The sequence below is a fragment of the Trachurus trachurus genome (assembly GCF_905171665.1).
Source record: "Trachurus trachurus genome assembly, chromosome: 22".
NCBI classification, from domain to species: domain Eukaryota; kingdom Metazoa; phylum Chordata; class Actinopteri; order Carangiformes; family Carangidae; genus Trachurus; species Trachurus trachurus.
In genome coordinates, this window is record NC_139907.1 from 24,591,508 (window position 1) to 24,610,331 (window position 18,824).

Below are 18,824 nucleotides of genomic sequence, written 5' to 3' on the forward strand. Positions count from 1 at the left end.
CTGAAAGCCGTTTGATCCAAAACATATATTTTGAAGTCTGACAAAACAGCATTGATTTCTTCAAAAGACGTCAAAAATGGCCGTGTGTGTAGGCTACATGTCAATGTGGAAGGTCATCAGGTGTTTGGACAGGAAAGGTTCAGGCTGTTTGTGTAAACATACCAACCCCTGTGAGGCCTCCTTCCGCTGTATGCCTGCCTTCCTGCACTCACATTTGTGGTGGGTATATGTCTGGGCTACATTGAAGATTTACCTGTCTGCTAAACACAGAGTGATTTAGTACGGAACAGTTCAATGGGCTCTATGCACAGCCACAGCTCCACTACTTCCTGAACTAAATGCTGCTCCTTTGTTTCCTGTTTTACATTATTGGACAAACTGATTAATCCAGGTGTGTAGGTCACAATGGTCAGACACACCTGGATTGATCAGTTTATCCAACAAAGTAAGACTGGAAATAAAGGAGCAGCATTAAGTTCAGGAGTAGTGGAGCTGTGCAAAGAGCCCATTTCTGGCCAGTGGGTAATTTTGAACATTGGTGGAAATGGCCAAAATACGCAGTTGTTGAAAATATCACATTTGTTTCCTGACCACAATTAGGCTATAGAAAGATTGAGTTAGGTAGGCTTAGGCTAGGTGTCTAGGTAGGCTATAGCCTAGTATTTTTTCTCTTGAGGCTTGTAAGCAGAGAAAAGGTTTTCTCTGTGGCTCTAGGATTTACCCCCCCAGGAACTGACTTGATGGTATTACCCAAACTTTGACACCTGAAAACGTTTAAACTGACGCGTACAGGCGGTAAATCGTGACGTTTTTACGTGCAAAGACGTTCTAAAAACGGACAAATTTGACGTCAAAACGAGGTTTTAGACCAAACGGCACTCCGTACCTGCACGGTCTAATGTTGAAGCTGCAAACCGCATGAACACAGGACACATGTGTGTTACGCAACGACCAGCTGTATTTCATAACAAACCAGTTGAAACAGAGAGGGGACAGCAGGACACACCGTGACAAACACTCACACTCCACGGCCACGGGCCAACAAGAAAACTATAGCCTAGCCTATGTCGTACTGGACAAACAAACCCATTCACTTTGTGTATGTGTGTGTGACAGCCGTCTTACCAGGGTTTCTGTTGTGTCACTTGCCGGTTTCGTTTTGACCTCTTCGCGAGTTTTCGACGTGAGAGCGAAGAATTGTGGTTAACGTAGTAAAGCTGCAGCCCGCGGCAGCGACAAGCAGGAACTACTAGACCCACACCAGACTCAAACATATAGGAATATAACCTCTATAATGTCTATATGATGGTGTCAGGTCAGTGGGTTAAAACAGTGGGACTGTGTGTCTCCACTGTCGCCGTCTATGTTACATCAAAACTACAACACGCGTGACCATGATGACGTCTTTTACATGCGTCAGACGGCGATCAGCTGTTCTAGAGACGCCGGAAGTATAACAATTTGATTTCTACCAGAGCCAGTCTGTTTCTACTTCATCTTCTCTCAGTTGCACTATATTTATAGTGCACCAGCAGAGGTTTATTTTGCATGCAGCATTTGTCATTATTATTTTTTATTTAAATGCATTGACAAAGTGCTGGAAAGTAAAACAGATAAATGCTACTCTTCAGTGTTGTTTTTTTTTTTTAATGAGCTCGTTTCATTGTGCTGTATCCAGCATAGTGTCTGTTGAAGACAAAAAGGAAAAGAGAATAATCTTAAAGTGAAGGGACGTTCAACAGGACTCTTCTTCATCAGTGATATTACATAACCCTTCTTTTAACCCTAGTGCAAAAATCAGAGCAACGTTTTTTAAGTCATTATTTAATCAACTACCAGCCTAATTGGCTCCAGTTATCTAGAATATAATTTGTCTTTATGGAAATTATTCCATTACATATACTACAAACATTATTCAAAGAGAACAACACACAATTTAACAGTTTTTATTGATAGACAAATGATGCTGCTGTTGTTTCTGGTGTTTGACAGAATGGTTACAGAAAGTACAGCACTATCACTGACAATAAATTAAGTCATAACAACTGGACCATTAAAACTGACAATAATGGCTCCAAATCACTGAGGTACAAAAGAGGAACACATCCTGCTCTAGACTCCTTTTGCCTGAACAGGATCGCAAAGAAATGGAATTTCAGAGAACAACAAAACATCACATTGTACATCTCAAGGAGGCAAAAAAAAGCAGAGAGCTTTAGTCAAGTTCACTTTCTTTGTTTGGTTTCGACCCTGCAAACATACGTCTGTTCCTCTGAATCTGGAGCTGAGAACAGAAGCAAAAGAACAGGAGTAAAAATCAGCATACGGTACACAAGGCATATCTTTTTTTTCTCTATGCTGTACCTGGAACGTTAATGACAGTCATGTGAAAAAGTTAGGGAACCCCATTAAATTTAGCTCTTAAGCTGCGTTCACACCGGACCTTTTGTTTTTTCTCGCTGGTGACGAGTTTACATGTTAAAGGGACAACGAGGAGTTTTGGAAAAGCGAAGCGTTTTCACACTACATTTATGAGCCTCCGCGCGCACCGTAAAATTCTTTTGACCGGCGCAAGACGGACTCATGTTTTCATTCATCAAGAATTAAAGTCAGATGTTCAAAGAGGTTCACATACCGTCGTAGTTCCGACCATAAACGGCGATTCAGCTGCGTTATTCTCATGACTCGTTGCGAAACCGAAAGTAAAAAACGCTGGTCGGCTCGACCAGCATCTCCGCCACCACTAATAATAACAAAATAACGATTAACCACATTAACGTGAGACTTTTTTATAACCGAATAGAAACTCCTCGTTGTCCCTTTAAGTCAATGCAAACGAGCGATTGAGCGTTTAATCGCTCAGGCGAAAAATCGCTGGGGCTCCGAGCGACAGCGACCAAAATCCCAACTCTCCGGCCGTCAGTCGCTCGTCGCTGATTGGCTGCCGTAATCCCGGTGGTGCCGGTGTAAACAGAGACACATGGCAGTGGGCATGACGTCATCAAAGTGAAAATGCGAGTCTGTGCCAAATTGACGAGCAAATGCAGCTGAGCGACTGAGCGTTTTTTTTCGGCGCGATACGAGCGACAGCGACAAAAATTAAAGGTCCGGTGTGAACGCACTTTTAGTTCTCAAATTCTATCCATGTTGTAACTCTTTCCCCAGTAGGTATTGGCAGTCATTTGATTTGTCATTTAAGTGAATTTAATTTTTATTTTTGCATATGTGATGCAATTTTGTCACCTTTATCTACAGATATAATTTGAGGGAAGATCTAGTATCATGCTGATATTTCTAAAAGAACTTTTTCACATGTAGCCTGTGTTTAGTGAAATTGTTAAGAACGTACTTTCAGCTCATATTATTAATGTGTTTTCCTTTATGATTGAATTATTAATTTTTACAAGCATTAATTCCTGTTTCAATGTTCAAATGAGCACAAAGCAATTCAAAATAACTTTGACTGTCATCAATTCAAAATTCAGTAATTTAGAAGGTGAATTAATTGGATTCTTTACAATGTTTTTTGTTACAGTCCTAAAGAAGCTAAAAGCTAAAAGACTAGATAAATACAAAAGATACACATTTAATAAATAGGTCAAACTTTATAAATATTTGTGAAAGCTCTGTTTCACAAATTGACCAACATGTTACTGACATGACTGGGAAAGAACATGTTCAGAAATGATGGTGATAAATTTGACTTTTACTTTTGCTCCTTCAAAAATGTGTGGGTCTTTCTGAAGTGCATTGTTGAGGCCATCCTCTGCCGTGAATCCAACCCAGCAGAAGCCTCTGTGGAAGCCTGTTTCTTTGTCCTGGTACAACATACAGCAAACACACAAACATAGCAGGTTTAGCAAAAATACATAAATTCTTTGCTCATTAGGTTGGATGAAGTTTTAAGTGTCTGTATGGCAATTTTCACACCCATGTGTGCATATGTATCAGTGAATTATAACAGAAGGAGAAATGAATAGTAGCACTAGCACAGTAAGAGGGTGTGTGTAAATGTGAATATAAGGTACAGTACGGACAACTACAGTGATCCTGAAAGCTCAGCACCCTGCAACCAATTACCAGTACTGAAAAGGTATGGCATATAGTTAGTCTGTCATGTTGATGCTGCGACAACTTACAAATGGCAGAATACACTTCTTCACTGAGCCAAACTGTCCGAAGTACTCCCTTAACTCCTCTGAAAAACAAACACAAATGTAATGTTCTCAAGAGCAGTACAAGGAGTGCTGCAGATTATTACATGTTATACCTATCAAGGGTTAGTGCAGTCTAACATTATTGCCTGGTCATATAGCCTACAATGAGTTTCATTTTGTAATGAATTTGCATTGTAGGCTACTAGTGCAGAAACACAGTAGAAAAGTCCGTCAGTGCAATGCATTTCAATAGCACCACAAGGACTGTGTTGGCATAGACGGTTGGCAAGAGTCTGACAATACATTAGCCACTGTGAGCAAGATGATTGTTGCCATTTTGTTGGAAGTATATCCCATATAAAGAACACACATCTTATCTTTATGTATTGGACCTGTATTTGTAATTCACAGTTTCTGTTATCCTCCATTAAGGGAAGCATACTGCGCTTTTAGTTTGATGGTTAAAACGGTAACTGGGTCTGCGATGCTGATGTGTTAGATTTATATTGCTTTGAAAATGGCTTCGAGAAAACTATGGTTAATACGTGATGTTACCAAACGTGCATCACATATTGCTCTCCTCACATGTGGAGGCTGTTCTGAGGTGGCGATGTGACTGCTGCATGCAGTAGGTTATAAGACGATGTACACAATAAAACTCGTGGCTATAAATACACATATATAACTGACTGTTTCTATATACAAATGATAACGGACTAAATTTAACAGACTTACTGCCAGCTATAGTCCATGGTATTTTAGACACGAAGACCTCGAAAACTTTCTTAGAGGGCGCCGCCATGTTTCTTCGCCGGTCTCTACTCTGACGTCATATCACGTGACACAAATTGATTTTTACATGCTGAAAATAAACATGATGCTTCATATTTATAATTTTATTTTTGTATGTTTGTTTTGATGTGTATCACTAACATTACTAAGATTTTTAAGATGATTTGTATAGTTGGAAATGTTTCAGAGCGGACTTGAGTTGAGAGGTCATCTCGTGACGTCATGGCCAAGATGGCGGCCTCCATGGTGGAGAGCGGAGAAGATGCGTTTCGAAAAATATTCAAGTTCTACAAGAGAAGAAACCCTCCACCGGATTTCAGTGATGTCATTGACTTCTCCAAAGACGTGCGGAGTGACAAGGTGAGCGGAGCGACCAGGGAGAGAGCTGATATTGTACTGGGAGCGACGGACACGTTGTTTAACTCTCAGGCTTGTGGAGACATTTAACAGGTGGCAGTTTGGTACTGACGACTGAACCTGCAGAAACTGTGCCTGACATTGGCCAGACACTAGACAGTCACTCTAATGCCCCAAAAAGTACTCTTGCTCACTATTTTACTTCCCGCACAAAGTTGGAGATGTTGACAGACAAATAATTTTTGCCTCATATGCATTAACAATAGCATACAACATGCAGCTACATGGAAAAACAACTTTTTTCTAATAATAATCAAGGAGCAAAACACACATTTTTATAGACTAGATTTTTCATTCTGCATTTCCCTCCATGCGACTGAAAGAATCTGGAATCTGCCATTGCAGTTGGCAGGCAAATGTGAGTGAGGATCATGAATGAAAAGGAAATGTGAATAGCTCTGCAAGTCGATTTACGCCCCTAAATTTTCTGCTTGGGCTCCTAAGACTTTAAATTAGGGGCCACTGTGCTCCTAGTAAAAAGAAGGTTAGTCTGGAGCCCTTGGGGCAATCAAAAACACCTTGTGCATCTCCAAAGGGCAGGCACCAACATACACGAATATGAAAAATAAAACACTTCATATACTGTAGCATTGTAAACTCATTCCATTTTCATTTTTTCCAATATTACACATTTTGCGTCCTGACACAGAAATATGTCAGGTTGAAAGACTAGGGGGGAAGTTGTGGCTTCTTTTATATCAGCCACTGCAGCAAACCTGATGATGTTTTTTTTCTTTGTGTGTCTGTGTGGTTGATAGGTAGTCACAGCGAAACTGGACCCCGGGGCAGTGAGTGATGTGGAGGCTGCCAGGGTTGGATTAAAGCCTGTCAGGGACTGGAGAGCCTTTGGCCTGCAGGGCTACCCAGGTAAACCATAGGCAGCTGCAAATAACAAAGGATGGATACAACACTTAGCCAATGCAGAAGTGCATTACCACTAATGACCACTAGGCGCTGCTCCATAACAAAGTAATCACAGCCATTAGGTATGATCAGGGTATTTCTTAAATGTTATTGGTGTGCTAAAACAACCTGACAATGTTTAAGTGAGCCCTACCATCAGGGTTTTCTTTTTACTTGTTGCCTGACTGCACAAGAGCGTCTTCAATACTGAATACTAGTTGACATCAGTACAGCAATGTTTCCCCTTATCAAACTGTCTGTGACGTTCAGGGTTCATCTTCATTTCCAACCCATTCCTGTCGGGCTCTCAACCCTTCTGGATCAGGCAGTGTCTGAAGACCTACACTCAGAAGCCCAACGTCTGCAACCTGGACATGCACATGTCTCCCTCTGACACAGAGGACATCTGGGGCAAGAGCATACATGCCCTCAGGTGAGACTTGCTGTATTCTTTAACTTTGATAATACTGACATGGTCAGTTTGCTGTTGTTGTGTCATTCCATAATAAAGCATTTAAGGTAAAAGCAAGAAGAAACCATTATTAATCAATTTATTTAGCTGAATTGTCTAAATTAACTACCAGCATTACTTTACAATGTGACTATCCCAATAAAGGATTTATAAGTGGTTTATAATTAGGTTATTACATCTGTTTTTAACACTGTATAAACCATAAATAAACATTTAACAAGTCATAACATTTTTAATACATTGATTCAGGCTCACAAATTGCCAATATCAAATTAATGCTTTTTACACACAGTGTTCAACAGATGTTGGGTTGATCTTCTCGCCATGTAAAAGCAGAATTACCAGCTGTGTTATACCTGAAATCTAATTTTCCAATATGCTCTGTTTTCTGTTGATTCATTCCACAGCCGTCCTGCCTCTGGAAAGAGAGAACCACCCACTCTACTTGAGAGGCTCCGCTGGGTCACTCTGGGATATCATTACAACTGGGACATCAAGGTCAGACACACACCGCTTTGTTGGAAGATTTTGTATGGATCTTCATTACATGAAGCTGAGAATCAGGGGAGTAACTGTGTCAACAAAGTTGAGATTTTTCCCACAAATATCAAGCACTCAGGCATTAGGGCCTGAAATACCGACCATAAAGCACAGCATGCTTTAGAAAGTGAGGTTTTTCGTTTGTACGTTTGTACGTTTTTAATTTGGAACAAGAACGAACTGATTAGAATTTGGTGATCAAAGGTCAAGGTCACAGTGACCTGACACAATACTTTTTATATTTTTTTTTTTTTTTGGGGGGGGGGGGGGGCTTTTTGCCTTTAATCGATAGTGTAGTAGTAGAGAGAGACAGGAAATGGGGAGGCAGAGAGAAGGGGAATGACATGCTGGAAAGGGCCACCTGAGTCGGGATTCGATACGGGGCCGGCTGCAGCGGGGCCTATAGCCTTTATTATTCTGTTGGAGCAGCAAAGGATAGATAGCTGTAATCTCAGTCTAGTTTTCTTTTTAAATCATGACTACAGGAACTACCTGGATGGTTATCAGTGCACGGATCAAAATCACTATGAGGGTGCACACGGACACGGCCCACGCAGCCTGTACCGTTGTAAAGGAACTATTAATGCTGGGTGATACTGTATATACAGACAGGGTTTGGTGCAACATTTGCTGCCAGACAGACAATGTCTGTTTCAGGGAAGGCTTTCTTTATTTAAAGCAGAAGTGAGTGATCCGGTCGTTTTCGCTAATGCTGCGTTCCAGGCAGGCTTTTGAAATCGTAAATTACAGCTTCAAGTCACAACTTACGACTTTGTAGCGTTCCAGGCAACCCACTCGTGTTTTTCCGACCTGTTTTACCGGTGAAAGTCACTATAACGGCCACTCGTAACTTCCGACCGGTGAACTCGTACCAGATCGAACTGGTACCACTTCACGGTCGGAAAAATACGAGTTTCCTTGAACGCACCATAACAGTCCTCGTTGCTACGTCGCCACATTCACGGCGTTCCTTGGCTGCACACACAGCCCTACATGCTGTTCTCTCTCCTCATTGGATAAAAACTGTAGGATACGAGAAATGTTTTCTCTTCGGCTCAGAGCAGAGCAGAGGGACTGACAGACCCGTGTTTCAGTCCAAACACTCTATGTAAGTGATTGCTGTCGGAAGATATAACTATTTAAGACTTATATTAACACAAATATATCACTCACTTCTGCTTTAAGCCAAAACTGTACATGTTACAACAGCATGGCTCCATAGTAAAACAGTCTAGGTGCTGGGTCCTAACGTCTTTTGTAACGTGCTGCTGGCATGATGCTATTTTCATTCAAATCTGGGGTTTAATATTTTGCAAACCAGCACACATTTCTCACTTATCAGCTATCCATTCACAATTTGTGAAATGATTTTGCCAAAAGTCTTGTTGTTTGTCTATAAACAAGTTTATAAAAAATATAGTGAGAGAAAACTGTAAACACCGCTACATATCAGAGTCTGTGACGACATCTCTCTCCATGTTGCTTTTCATATATCATGAACCAGATGTTTCCTTTGTTGCTCCCGACACAGACTTACTCTGCCGACCACTACACCCCTTTCCCGGCCGATCTCCACTTGCTGTCTTTCCAAATAGCAGCAGCATGTGAGTTCCCGGGATTCAAAGCGGAGGCTGGAATCCTCAACTACTACCGCCCTGATTCCTCTCTAGGAATCCACGTGGACGAATCAGAACTGGATCACAGCCGGCCGCTGCTGTCATTCAGGTGAGAGTAGTCTGAAAGTAATAAAGTACAGGCTTCAGCATGTCACTGCAATCACATTGATTTTCTTGTTGTGCAGTCAGAATCAGAGGCCTTTTGTTTTCACAATGTTTGATCATCCATCTCATTCTCACAGACCCAATAGCTCAGGAATGCCTTAATGGGAATTGGCACAAATCTTGATGATCAAAGGTCAAGTTGTCGTGACCTTACAAAGCACTTTTTTTTCTCCTTGTGATCAAAATATCTATATTGGACTGAAAAAGGAGCTGGCATTCAAAGGTCAAAGGTCAACATCAGCGTGTCCCTACAAAACATTTTTAGCCATTATTAGCCATGTCACAAAGCAGTTATGGCAAATTTCCACAGAAATCATTCATATTTTCTAGACTGGATAAAACAGTGAAATATAAATATTCTTAAAAAATATTCCAATCAAGTTTCAAGTTTATTTATTTAAGAAATGGGACAATGCATATTAAAGAACATTAAAACAATTAAGTAAATATGAAAAGAGATTGTAGACGTACGGCTTATTTCCATCTCTTGTCCCATAGGTAGGTAGGTAGGTGTAAGATGGGAAGAGAAGAGAAGAGAGGAAGGACAATAAATTACAAAACTTTCCAACAACAACAAAATAGAATGCCCAACAATATAGGTTATAAATTTGGGATGACACATGATTAACTAGCTCAATGTTAAAATTCTATTGCGAACATGGATTACACAGTAAAGTGCTAATTTGTATTGCAGGAGTGCCCATAAAAAGTACTAGATTGCGGGCCAACAGTCAGGTCATTTCATTTCATAACCTTTATTTAAACTCGGAGATATATTGAGGAGTAACCTCATTTACAGTATAGCCGAGATTAAGGTGCTTAGTTATGTAGGCTACCGCTGCATTCTATTGCAGGATGCCCGGCTGTAATAAAGGGCAAGATTAGGAGCGTCGAGTGGCACAGGTGCCCCATGTATAGAGGCTACAGTCCCAGCTGCAGGCGGCCCCGGTTCGAATCCCGCATTGGCCAGCCCTTTCCTGCATGTCATTCCCCTTCTCTCTGCCTCCACATTTCCTGTCTCCCTCAACTGTCCTATCAAATAAAGGCATGAAAAGCCAATAAATATACTTAAAAACAAAAAAAAGTGCAAGATTATACAGTAAAGAGTTGATTCGTATTGCAGGGATGCCCATAATAAAGTGCTGGACAGTATTGCAAAAAATGTTTATATAAAATGCTGGGTTGTATTGCAGAAATGCCTGTAATAAAGTGCTAATAAGTGCAAGAATCTATTGCAGAATGCCCATAGTAAAGTTCATCATGCATACAACAAACAGACTGAGTGTATCTTGTTGTCTCTTCTAGTTTTGGGCAGTCAGCCATCTTCCTCCTGGGGGGCACACGCAGACAGGATGCCCCAGCTGCCATGTACATGCACAGTGGGGATGTGATGGTGATGTCGGGACAGAGCCGCCTCCTTTACCACGCCGTCCCACGCATCGTCCCGGTGCCTCAGGAACATACCGGTCCAGAGGTGGAAGGGTGCAGCGCGGCCCCCTCCCTGCAGGACGACACTGTGATGGAGCAGATATCCAAACAGGACTGGGCCGTGTGCTCCAAGTACATACAGAGCTGCAGAGTGAACATGACTGTCAGACAGGTGCTGGGGGCGGGGCAGAGCTTCCCAGAAACACTTGATCATCACCAAAGGACTGATGTGGGCCACACAGACGGATACCATGACGACCCAGCAGACAGAGAGAGCGGGAAGAGGAAGAGGAGTAGTGACTGTGATTCTGATGGTGTAAAGACGTAAAACAGACCAAGTGCTGTGATACTTACTGAGAGAAGAGACGTGTTTCACTGTGATTTAAAAAAGAAGAAGCAGAAACTACTTCTGTCAGTTGTTCTGCACAGTTATGATATTACATCTGTCACAGCTGGATACGTTAGCATTTGGCCTGAGCAGCCATGTTGAAACTTTAAATGGTTTTGAGTTTCCTGTGTATGCACCATCCTCATAAATAGATGGGTACACGGTTACCACCATCAGCACAGCAGGATTTTCTCAGCCTGTCTTTTTAAAACCCCATGAAGAAGTTTGACAGATGTCATGTTCGTGGATTATTTATTCTAAATAAATTATCATTTATGTAGCCTACTCGCTATTTTCTTTATTTCTGCAATTATTTATTATTTTATTCATTCATTTCCACTTCTAATTATTTTATTCATTCCTCTTTATGTTTCCACAATTATTCAATCACCTCCTGTTGATACCATTTATCCATGCATGGGGTACACCCTGAACAGGGAAGCAGTCTGACAGGACAAGGACATATAAAGTGACGACAGTGCTGAGAGCTAAAAGCATGGCCCTTGGTAAAGGTTTAGACGGTTTTAGGGATGTCACGATTACAAATTTTCTTGGTACGATTATTGTCAAAGAAATAATCACGGTGTTCCGATTATCACGAGCATTAATTAATTTCCCAACACTGTGAAAGTGTAAAATCAAATATAGTCAAAATATAATTGCATTACTCATTGTTTACACAAAATATTTCAAGTATCTATTAATATATGACCAATTATTAACCCCCCAGGGGAAATGTTTGAAATATTCAGGTCATAAATTGTCATCTATACCAAATGTTCATGTTTATTTAAGTCGTTTTTTGTTTTATTTTGTTGTTGTTGTTTTTTTTTATATAAATGACACGCTAACATTTAAATTCCAACCAATTCAATGTTACGTTAGTTAAAGGGACAACCAGGAGTTTTGGAAAAGCGAAGCGTTTTCACACGACATTTATGAGCCTCCGCGCGCACCGTAAAATTATTTTGACCGGCGCAAGACAGTCTCATGTTTTCATTCATCAATAATTAAAGTCAGAGGTTCAAAGAGGTTCACATACCGTCGTAGTTCCGACCATAAACGGCGATTCAGCTGCGTTATTCTCATGACTCGTTGCGAAACTGAAAGTAAAAAACGCTGGTCGGCTCGACCAGCATCTCCGCCACCACTAATAATAACAAAATAACAATAGAGACAAAACAATATATTAATCGAAAATGGGCCCATTAACAAGTGTGGCTAGCGGAGATTCATCCACATTAACGTGAGACTTTTTATAACCAAATAGAAACTCCTCGTTGTCCCTTTAAGTGGACCAGTATCTGAGCCTTTACCTTTATTTTGGCGCACATCTGCTGATATGGTTCCGACATAATCTTTTTTGGACAATACCGCGATTAATTGTGAAAACAAGTAATCGTGACATCCCTCGACGGTTTTTGTTTTTAATATACAGAGACGAGCAATGCACATACTCAAACCTACAGGCAATTGAGTTACCAGTCAACCTTGCGTGTAGCTGGAGAACACACACAAAACGCAAGGAAATCATGCAAACTCCACCCACAAAGGCCCCAAGCCCAGGAATTTAACCCAGAACCAAGAAGCAAGCACACTACCACCATAACACTGTGCTGAACATCCTTTCATTCATCCTTGTTTATATTCCCACATTTCTTTATGTATTTATTCCTTTATCCATCCTTAATTATATTCCCACATTTGCTTATTTTTTTTATTTTTTATTTTCCCCTCTTTCTATTTTATGGCACTCCTATGACACTATACAGGTCAGACCATGGATGTATTGGGTCAGACCGGTCAGACGCCTCACACCTTTTCTGACTTCTCCTTCATTCAGTTGTTGTCCCACTCCATACCTGTAGGGGGCAGACCTGTAGCTGTATGTGAGCGTTGGGATGGCAACCACCTCAGCCGACCAATCAGAGCCCTGCAGTGTTTGAAGCAGGAAGTCCTTACACACATCCATGACACCGACGAGAGTCATTAATGTGTGTGTTATTTAATTTTCATGTCACCGTTATTCGGAGGTAAAGTACAAACTGCTGCAGGTAAAGACTCAAACAGCTGCTGGGACTCAGGCTAACGTCGCCGAGTCAACTGTCAGTTTAACTCACTGAAGTTATCAGCGCTCGACAAACTATTTAACTACATGTTATCAATTTAACCCGAGAGGAGAGGACTTTAAAACGTAAGTACCACTCTGTGTGCCGTATTAACTTTAGCAATAATGGTACCTATGTGTAATTTGAATATTTTTCATTCTAAAGGTGTTCAGTTCAAGTTGTTCTGTACTCTCTCTTCCCACTGAAATGCTGTCTAGACTTGACAGCTGAATCCTCATATCTGCCACTTGTTTGGATTTAACCTTTGATACAGATGAATTGCATCACATTTGTACTGACAAACTGCAGAGCCAGCTGTAATAGACTGTCACATTGTAATAATACATTATGTCATCACCTGTCCATTAGATCTGAATTACCATACAACGTCGGCATGCAGTTATGCATTTAAATGGGAATTTGTAAATTAAATTATCATTCTCCTTTCCTTTCCTTATTTTTCTTCAAAGCTGATGAGATGGAACACACAGCGACAGGAAGCAGGGATGAACCACAGACAGACTTTACCTACTGTTGTGGAGCCAACACCGAGGTCCTTAAGTTTGGCTCCCCTCAGCTGAAACCTGGACACAAAACTCTTGTCCTCGTCATTCCTGGTGAGTTGGACTAATACTCTGTGCTGATGAATGATTGTGTGATATTGTGAGGTGGGAGGATGTGGCCGTGGCTGAAATTTTTACTCAATGAACCAGTCATAGTTTTGTGAGCCTTCTCATCAGTCCACCAGTTAAAACACAAGTTTGTTTTCACCGTCCTCAATCAGGGAGTTACTGTAACAAATCCAGAGAGTTTTAATGGAATGAATTTTATGTTCAAATAAGGTTTCATATCTCACTATTCAAGTGAACTGAGGTAAAGAAGCCCTGTGTATTTACTGTAGCCTAATGCTGGAACTGTTAAAGGGATATTTGAACATTTTTGGCAAATTTGCCCAAGTGTCGGTTGCAAACTGTCTTTAGATTGGCCATGCAGAGATGCGAGCTGCTCAGCTAACGCCACAGAGGCTCATGGTATTTCTGGGCTTTCCCTCAAAACTCATCAAATACACAATCCAACAACTCCAAAACGCTCTCGTGGACAAGTTGTGACCTGCACATTCACCACGCTATGAGATAATAATGGAAGGTCAAGGTTACGAGACAGAGTTGTTTTCGAGGTAAATGCAAAGCCGGTGTTGTGCCGACAATTAAAGGTAACGAACCTACCCCTAAGACCATAGGGGTTATGGCAATGGGCGGATTTGCCAAAATGTTGAAATATCCCTTTAAGACCATTCAGTAGTTAAAACAAATTCATTATCTGGTAATTGCACTGTAATGGATCAGATGAAGTGAATCATCTGTTTGCCACCTGTCACTGTGTAGTATCTTTATCTCCCCTTACCTTTCACCTTTTCACTCTTGGTGGTACAGCCTTTGCTTGGCAGCAGTAGAAATGTAGAACAATAGTAAAACACAGTTGTAAATGTTTTCTTCTTCCACTCAGGTAATCCTGGTGTAGTGGGCTTCTACAGGACCTTCATGCAAACGCTTCATCATATGTTTGATTACCAGCACCCAGTGTGGGCCGTCAGTCATGCTGGTCACTGTGTGCCTCCCGACTCCATGGACATGGTGCAAGGTACTGATGATTACTAAGGAGTTTACACCATAGACTCTTGTATATTTACGGTGAAAACATGGATGGGGGGAGATATGAAGGGGCTGTTTGTGGTGTAGCGTGTAGTTGTAGCTCCATACACTAGCATTAGAGCACAGCACTGTGTCTTTGCTGACCCTAACATATTAATAGGATAGATAGTGTTACGTCCCGGCTCGTGAGGGGAAAGGGGACGCACATAAAAACCCAGATGTACTTGGATTGTGGTCAACTGTTGTTTTATTGTTAATAGTTTTCAGTAAACAAGGTCAATATTTACAAAAGGTAAAAAAGTGAGTGGACCGGGCGGGGAGCTGCGAAAACAAAGAAAAGAATAAACCCAAAAGATCAACTAAAACTCTCTCTGCTGCTGATATTTCTAAATCAAACAAAAGGAGCTCTAACTTAACTGAAACCAAAATACAAAAGGCAGTCTCCCCAGAAACGCCTAGTGGAAAACTAATACACACAGAATTTAACCTCAAGTGTGTGCAATGTCAGAATCAGTGTTGAATCTCGACCCTGGCCCACCACTACCGAGTGCTCCAAGGCACAGCACGCCACGCCAGCAGTCAGACCCAGACTGCACGATCCAGGGAGAGACAGAAGCCAGGTACCGATCCCCTCTTAAAGCTGAGACTGAGATAGATAGATAGATAGATAGATAGATAGATAGATAGATAGATAGATAGATAGATAGATAGATAGATAGATAGATAGATAGATAGATAGATAGATAGATAGATAGATAGATAGATAGATAGACAGACAGACTGTGAACTTACGGTTAGGGTTAAACTTTTCACATTTCTTTCCAACAGATGCATCCTCAGTTGCAGAGGCGGACGTGTTTGGTCTAAATGGGCAGATAGAACACAAGCTGACCTTCCTCAGGAAACATGTTCCCAGAGAAACCAGCCTGATCCTGGTTGGACACTCCATTGGCTGCTACATCATTCTAGAGATGATCAAGAGAGACCCTGAACTCAAGGTAAATCACTATACCTCACAATTTCTAAGAGCTGAGACTTGTAATAATTTGAGTTTGGTGACTGCATGTTGTTTTATGACTCCACATCACCCTGCTGTTCATTGATATCTCAAATGAGAGGGTAGAGGCCATGTTAAGACCTGCATCAGACAATATCAGGTCACACCTGGATTTGTCTGTACCTGTGGCAGGGCTTTAGGCTGTGACACAGTGGAGCTGTTTTGGATTTGGAAATAGATAATGTCATGTTTATGAGAAATGTTCTTGCACACTGTTGGCACTATGGCTATATACTATACACATCTGAGCACTCCTATTACCTTAAGAACCAGTACTCTATTACTCTCAAATTATGTTAGTGCTGTCAAAATGTGTTAACTTTTGCAACTAATATGAAATATTTCACAAATCAAAAATTATTAATGTGTGTTGTTCACTTCATGTGTTGGCTGAGCTGTAAGCTGTGCTCTATGATGATCTAATTCTGATGAATGGGACGAGTTCAGGCACTTGTCATCGTGATAACATCAAATGTTGCTGCGACCACACAGTGCAAGGACAATTATTTTTTGTGTGTGAAAATCTTGCAGCAGCATTGCACAACTACTGTATGAATGAAAGGGAAACAGTGTGTAATCTGCATTATTCTTCATTCAGGCTCCAGAGCAACAAGTCTCTGTCACAGGTTGGACACCTTGCCTCAGTCAAAACCCACAACAATACTTTAAACATAACTGGGAACATAACTGGCAGGTCTGTGAGTGGTGAAATGCTCAATGAGAACTCAAGTACTCATAGCCTAAGAGGAGCAAATTAAATCACGTTTTCTATTCAGCTGCATGTTCATGATTTACAACTTCTACAACTGTTTTCTTGTCTGTAACAACATCTATTGCACGTCTGCCCGGGCAGACGTCTGTTGCTCACCCTGAGGTTTCTCCAATTTTTTCTCTGCTAAAAGGGTTTTTCTTAGGAGTTTTTCCTCATTCGATGTGAGGGTCAGAGGTCAGAGGATGTTATTATGATGCTGATGTAAATCCCTTTGAGACAAACTGTAAAAATGGGCTATACAAATAAAATTACCTTTCCTTGCCTTATCTTATCTCAGGTGCCATTTTATTCCCTTTGATGTGTCTGTTTTGGTTAATCTAGATTCTGAAGGCTGTTATGCTGTTTCCTACCATTGAGCGCATGGCTCAGAGCCCTCAGGGAAAGGTCATGACCCCTGTGTTGTGTCACTTGCGCTACGCAGCCTACCTGCCTCTCTTCCTGCTATCTCTGCTGCCAGACACACTGAAAAGCAGCCTGATCAAACTGGTGTTTGGTGGCATTCGCTCTTTGGACCTCAGCGTTGTTGAGCCCACTGCAGGTCTGCTCACTGGAGACTGCGCAGGTTGGTAAAGCTTGTTGCTCACTTTGATTCATTTGATCTTGTGGAGAATTGTTAACTGAATCAGTTCAGCTCATCTTGGAGTCATTCCACAGTTGTTTTGTCCTGGATTTCATCCTCTTGTTTTATCTGACTCTTGGTAGCATCTCACTTGGTTTCAGTTGAATATACACAAAGCCATCAAATGAATGCAAACAAATGCAATTTTGTCTCTTTATAGCTAATGCTATGTACATGGGTGGTCAGGAAATGAAGAAAGTTCTGCAAAGAGATAACATAACCATCAAGAATAATCTCGAAAAGGTAAGAAGAGTTATGCTCACTGTATATGTATGTTTCCATATGCTGTATAGCTACCAGTCAACATTTGATGCCATCAAGACAATGTGAGACAGAAGAATAAAATGTTGAGCTTGAATAATGATTTGATGATTCATAGTTCACTCATGAAATATTTTTTCCAGCTGTTACCTTTAGTCCAGTGTAAGTTCATGCCAGTGAATGTTTGTTTGTTTGGATAGTTGTGTATTAAACAATATCTGTGTCTAATTTCAGCTTATATTCTATTATGGAGCTACAGACCACTGGTGTCCAGTACAGTATTACCATGATATCAAACAGGACTTCCCACTCGGAGACATCAGACTGTGTGAGAGTGGGTTCCGACACGCCTTCGTCCTGGATGCAGGAAGAGAAGTTGCTAAAATGGTGGTACGGTGGATCAGTGGGGACTTGAGGACATGACTTCTTTCATCTTTACATTTCCTGATGACCGTGATGTTTTGTGGCTTTCACCTCTGTCTGCAGATGGATTTTTTGGCAGAGATCACTGAATAGAGTTTGAGATTTAAACTGGAAAGACTATGTCAAATCTAAACATTAATATATATATAAGAAGTGCATGCCTGCAGGTGTGTGTGTGTGTGTGTGTGTGTGTGTGTGTGTGTGTGTGTGTGTGTGTGTGTGTGTGTGTGTGTGTGTGTGTGTATTAATATAGCTCAGCTACATATGCACATATACACACGCACACATAAGCTTAGTATGCATATTCCAGTAACCCTTCTTTTATCCTTTTACAGTAGTTTCTCTGTAATTACCAACTTATTACCAGTGGTTATTACACTAATGTTTTATAATTACTATGTAATTACAAATCAATACTTAGCAATTCCAATACTGTAAAAGGAGGGGCTACCCATATTCCTTTGATGATGTACTGTACTGATTTTGAATTGAAACAATGACATTTTCATTTGTGCTATTTCTTTGCAAACTACAATTACTTCTACCAAACAAGTGATGATAAGAGGTTTAATAAAGAAAGGAAAGACATAATGTGATTGTGATGGCTAGCCTTCTTAACTATGATATATATATTTATCATGTCTACTAATCATCAACCTCAGGTTTCTCTGTAACACTACGTGAACCACAGTGAACAATACAATGTTACAGTGGCTGTCACTATGAAAATCGCCACAACTGCCATTAGATGGTAAATCGAGTAGTAAATGAAACTGGTTAGGACATCTTGGTAGCCAAAGCATGGATTGTGAACCACTGAGTCTGTGGCCTATTCATCGTTATGTACCATTTTATGACACGCACACATATATATATACGTATGCTCTGGCATGTATCCTTAAATTTGGTAAAAATGTAATCTCGGCAGAAAAGGGGGGTCTCAAACATTCCTTTCATCATGTTCTGCAAACACTGCAACTATTTTTCTGTGTGCAGTATATTTTACAATGACTTGATCTTAAACATTTACTTTGAAAAGCTGCATGTTGAGTGT

General features: G+C 40.8%; 3 protein-coding genes across 3 annotated transcripts; 2 read left to right on the forward strand and 1 right to left on the reverse strand.

The window, feature by feature from the left end:
* Positions 1 to 1,930: 1,930 nt before the first annotated feature.
* Positions 1,931 to 4,982, reverse strand: slirp (SRA stem-loop interacting RNA binding protein). Its single transcript, XM_083998957.1, has 4 exons — positions 4,893 to 4,982; positions 4,140 to 4,198; positions 3,711 to 3,818; positions 1,931 to 2,284 (listed from the first exon to the last, which is right to left on the reverse strand). The coding sequence occupies exons 1-4, from the start codon at positions 4,957 to 4,959 to the stop codon at positions 2,216 to 2,218; spliced, it is 303 nt and encodes a 100-aa protein (XP_083855083.1). The 5' UTR covers positions 4,960 to 4,982; the 3' UTR covers positions 1,931 to 2,215.
* A 189-nt stretch (positions 4,983 to 5,171) lies between these two features.
* alkbh1 (alkB homolog 1, histone H2A dioxygenase) lies at positions 5,172 to 11,048 on the forward strand (the record flags this gene model as incomplete). Its single annotated transcript, XM_083998653.1, has 6 exons — positions 5,172 to 5,309; positions 6,125 to 6,233; positions 6,540 to 6,702; positions 7,149 to 7,239; positions 8,813 to 9,006; positions 10,368 to 11,048. 6 exons carry the CDS (start codon positions 5,172 to 5,174, stop codon positions 10,816 to 10,818), a joined length of 1,146 nt encoding a protein of 381 aa, XP_083854779.1. The 3' UTR covers positions 10,819 to 11,048.
* A 1,797-nt stretch (positions 11,049 to 12,845) lies between these two features.
* ldah (lipid droplet associated hydrolase) lies at positions 12,846 to 18,769 on the forward strand. Its single transcript, XM_083998204.1, has 8 exons — positions 12,846 to 13,072; positions 13,457 to 13,603; positions 14,493 to 14,627; positions 15,467 to 15,636; positions 16,789 to 17,029; positions 17,247 to 17,329; positions 17,582 to 17,961; positions 18,024 to 18,769. Exons 2-7 carry the CDS (start codon positions 13,465 to 13,467, stop codon positions 17,768 to 17,770), a joined length of 957 nt encoding a protein of 318 aa, XP_083854330.1. The 5' UTR covers positions 12,846 to 13,072; positions 13,457 to 13,464; the 3' UTR covers positions 17,771 to 17,961; positions 18,024 to 18,769.
* Positions 18,770 to 18,824: the final 55 nt, after the last annotated feature.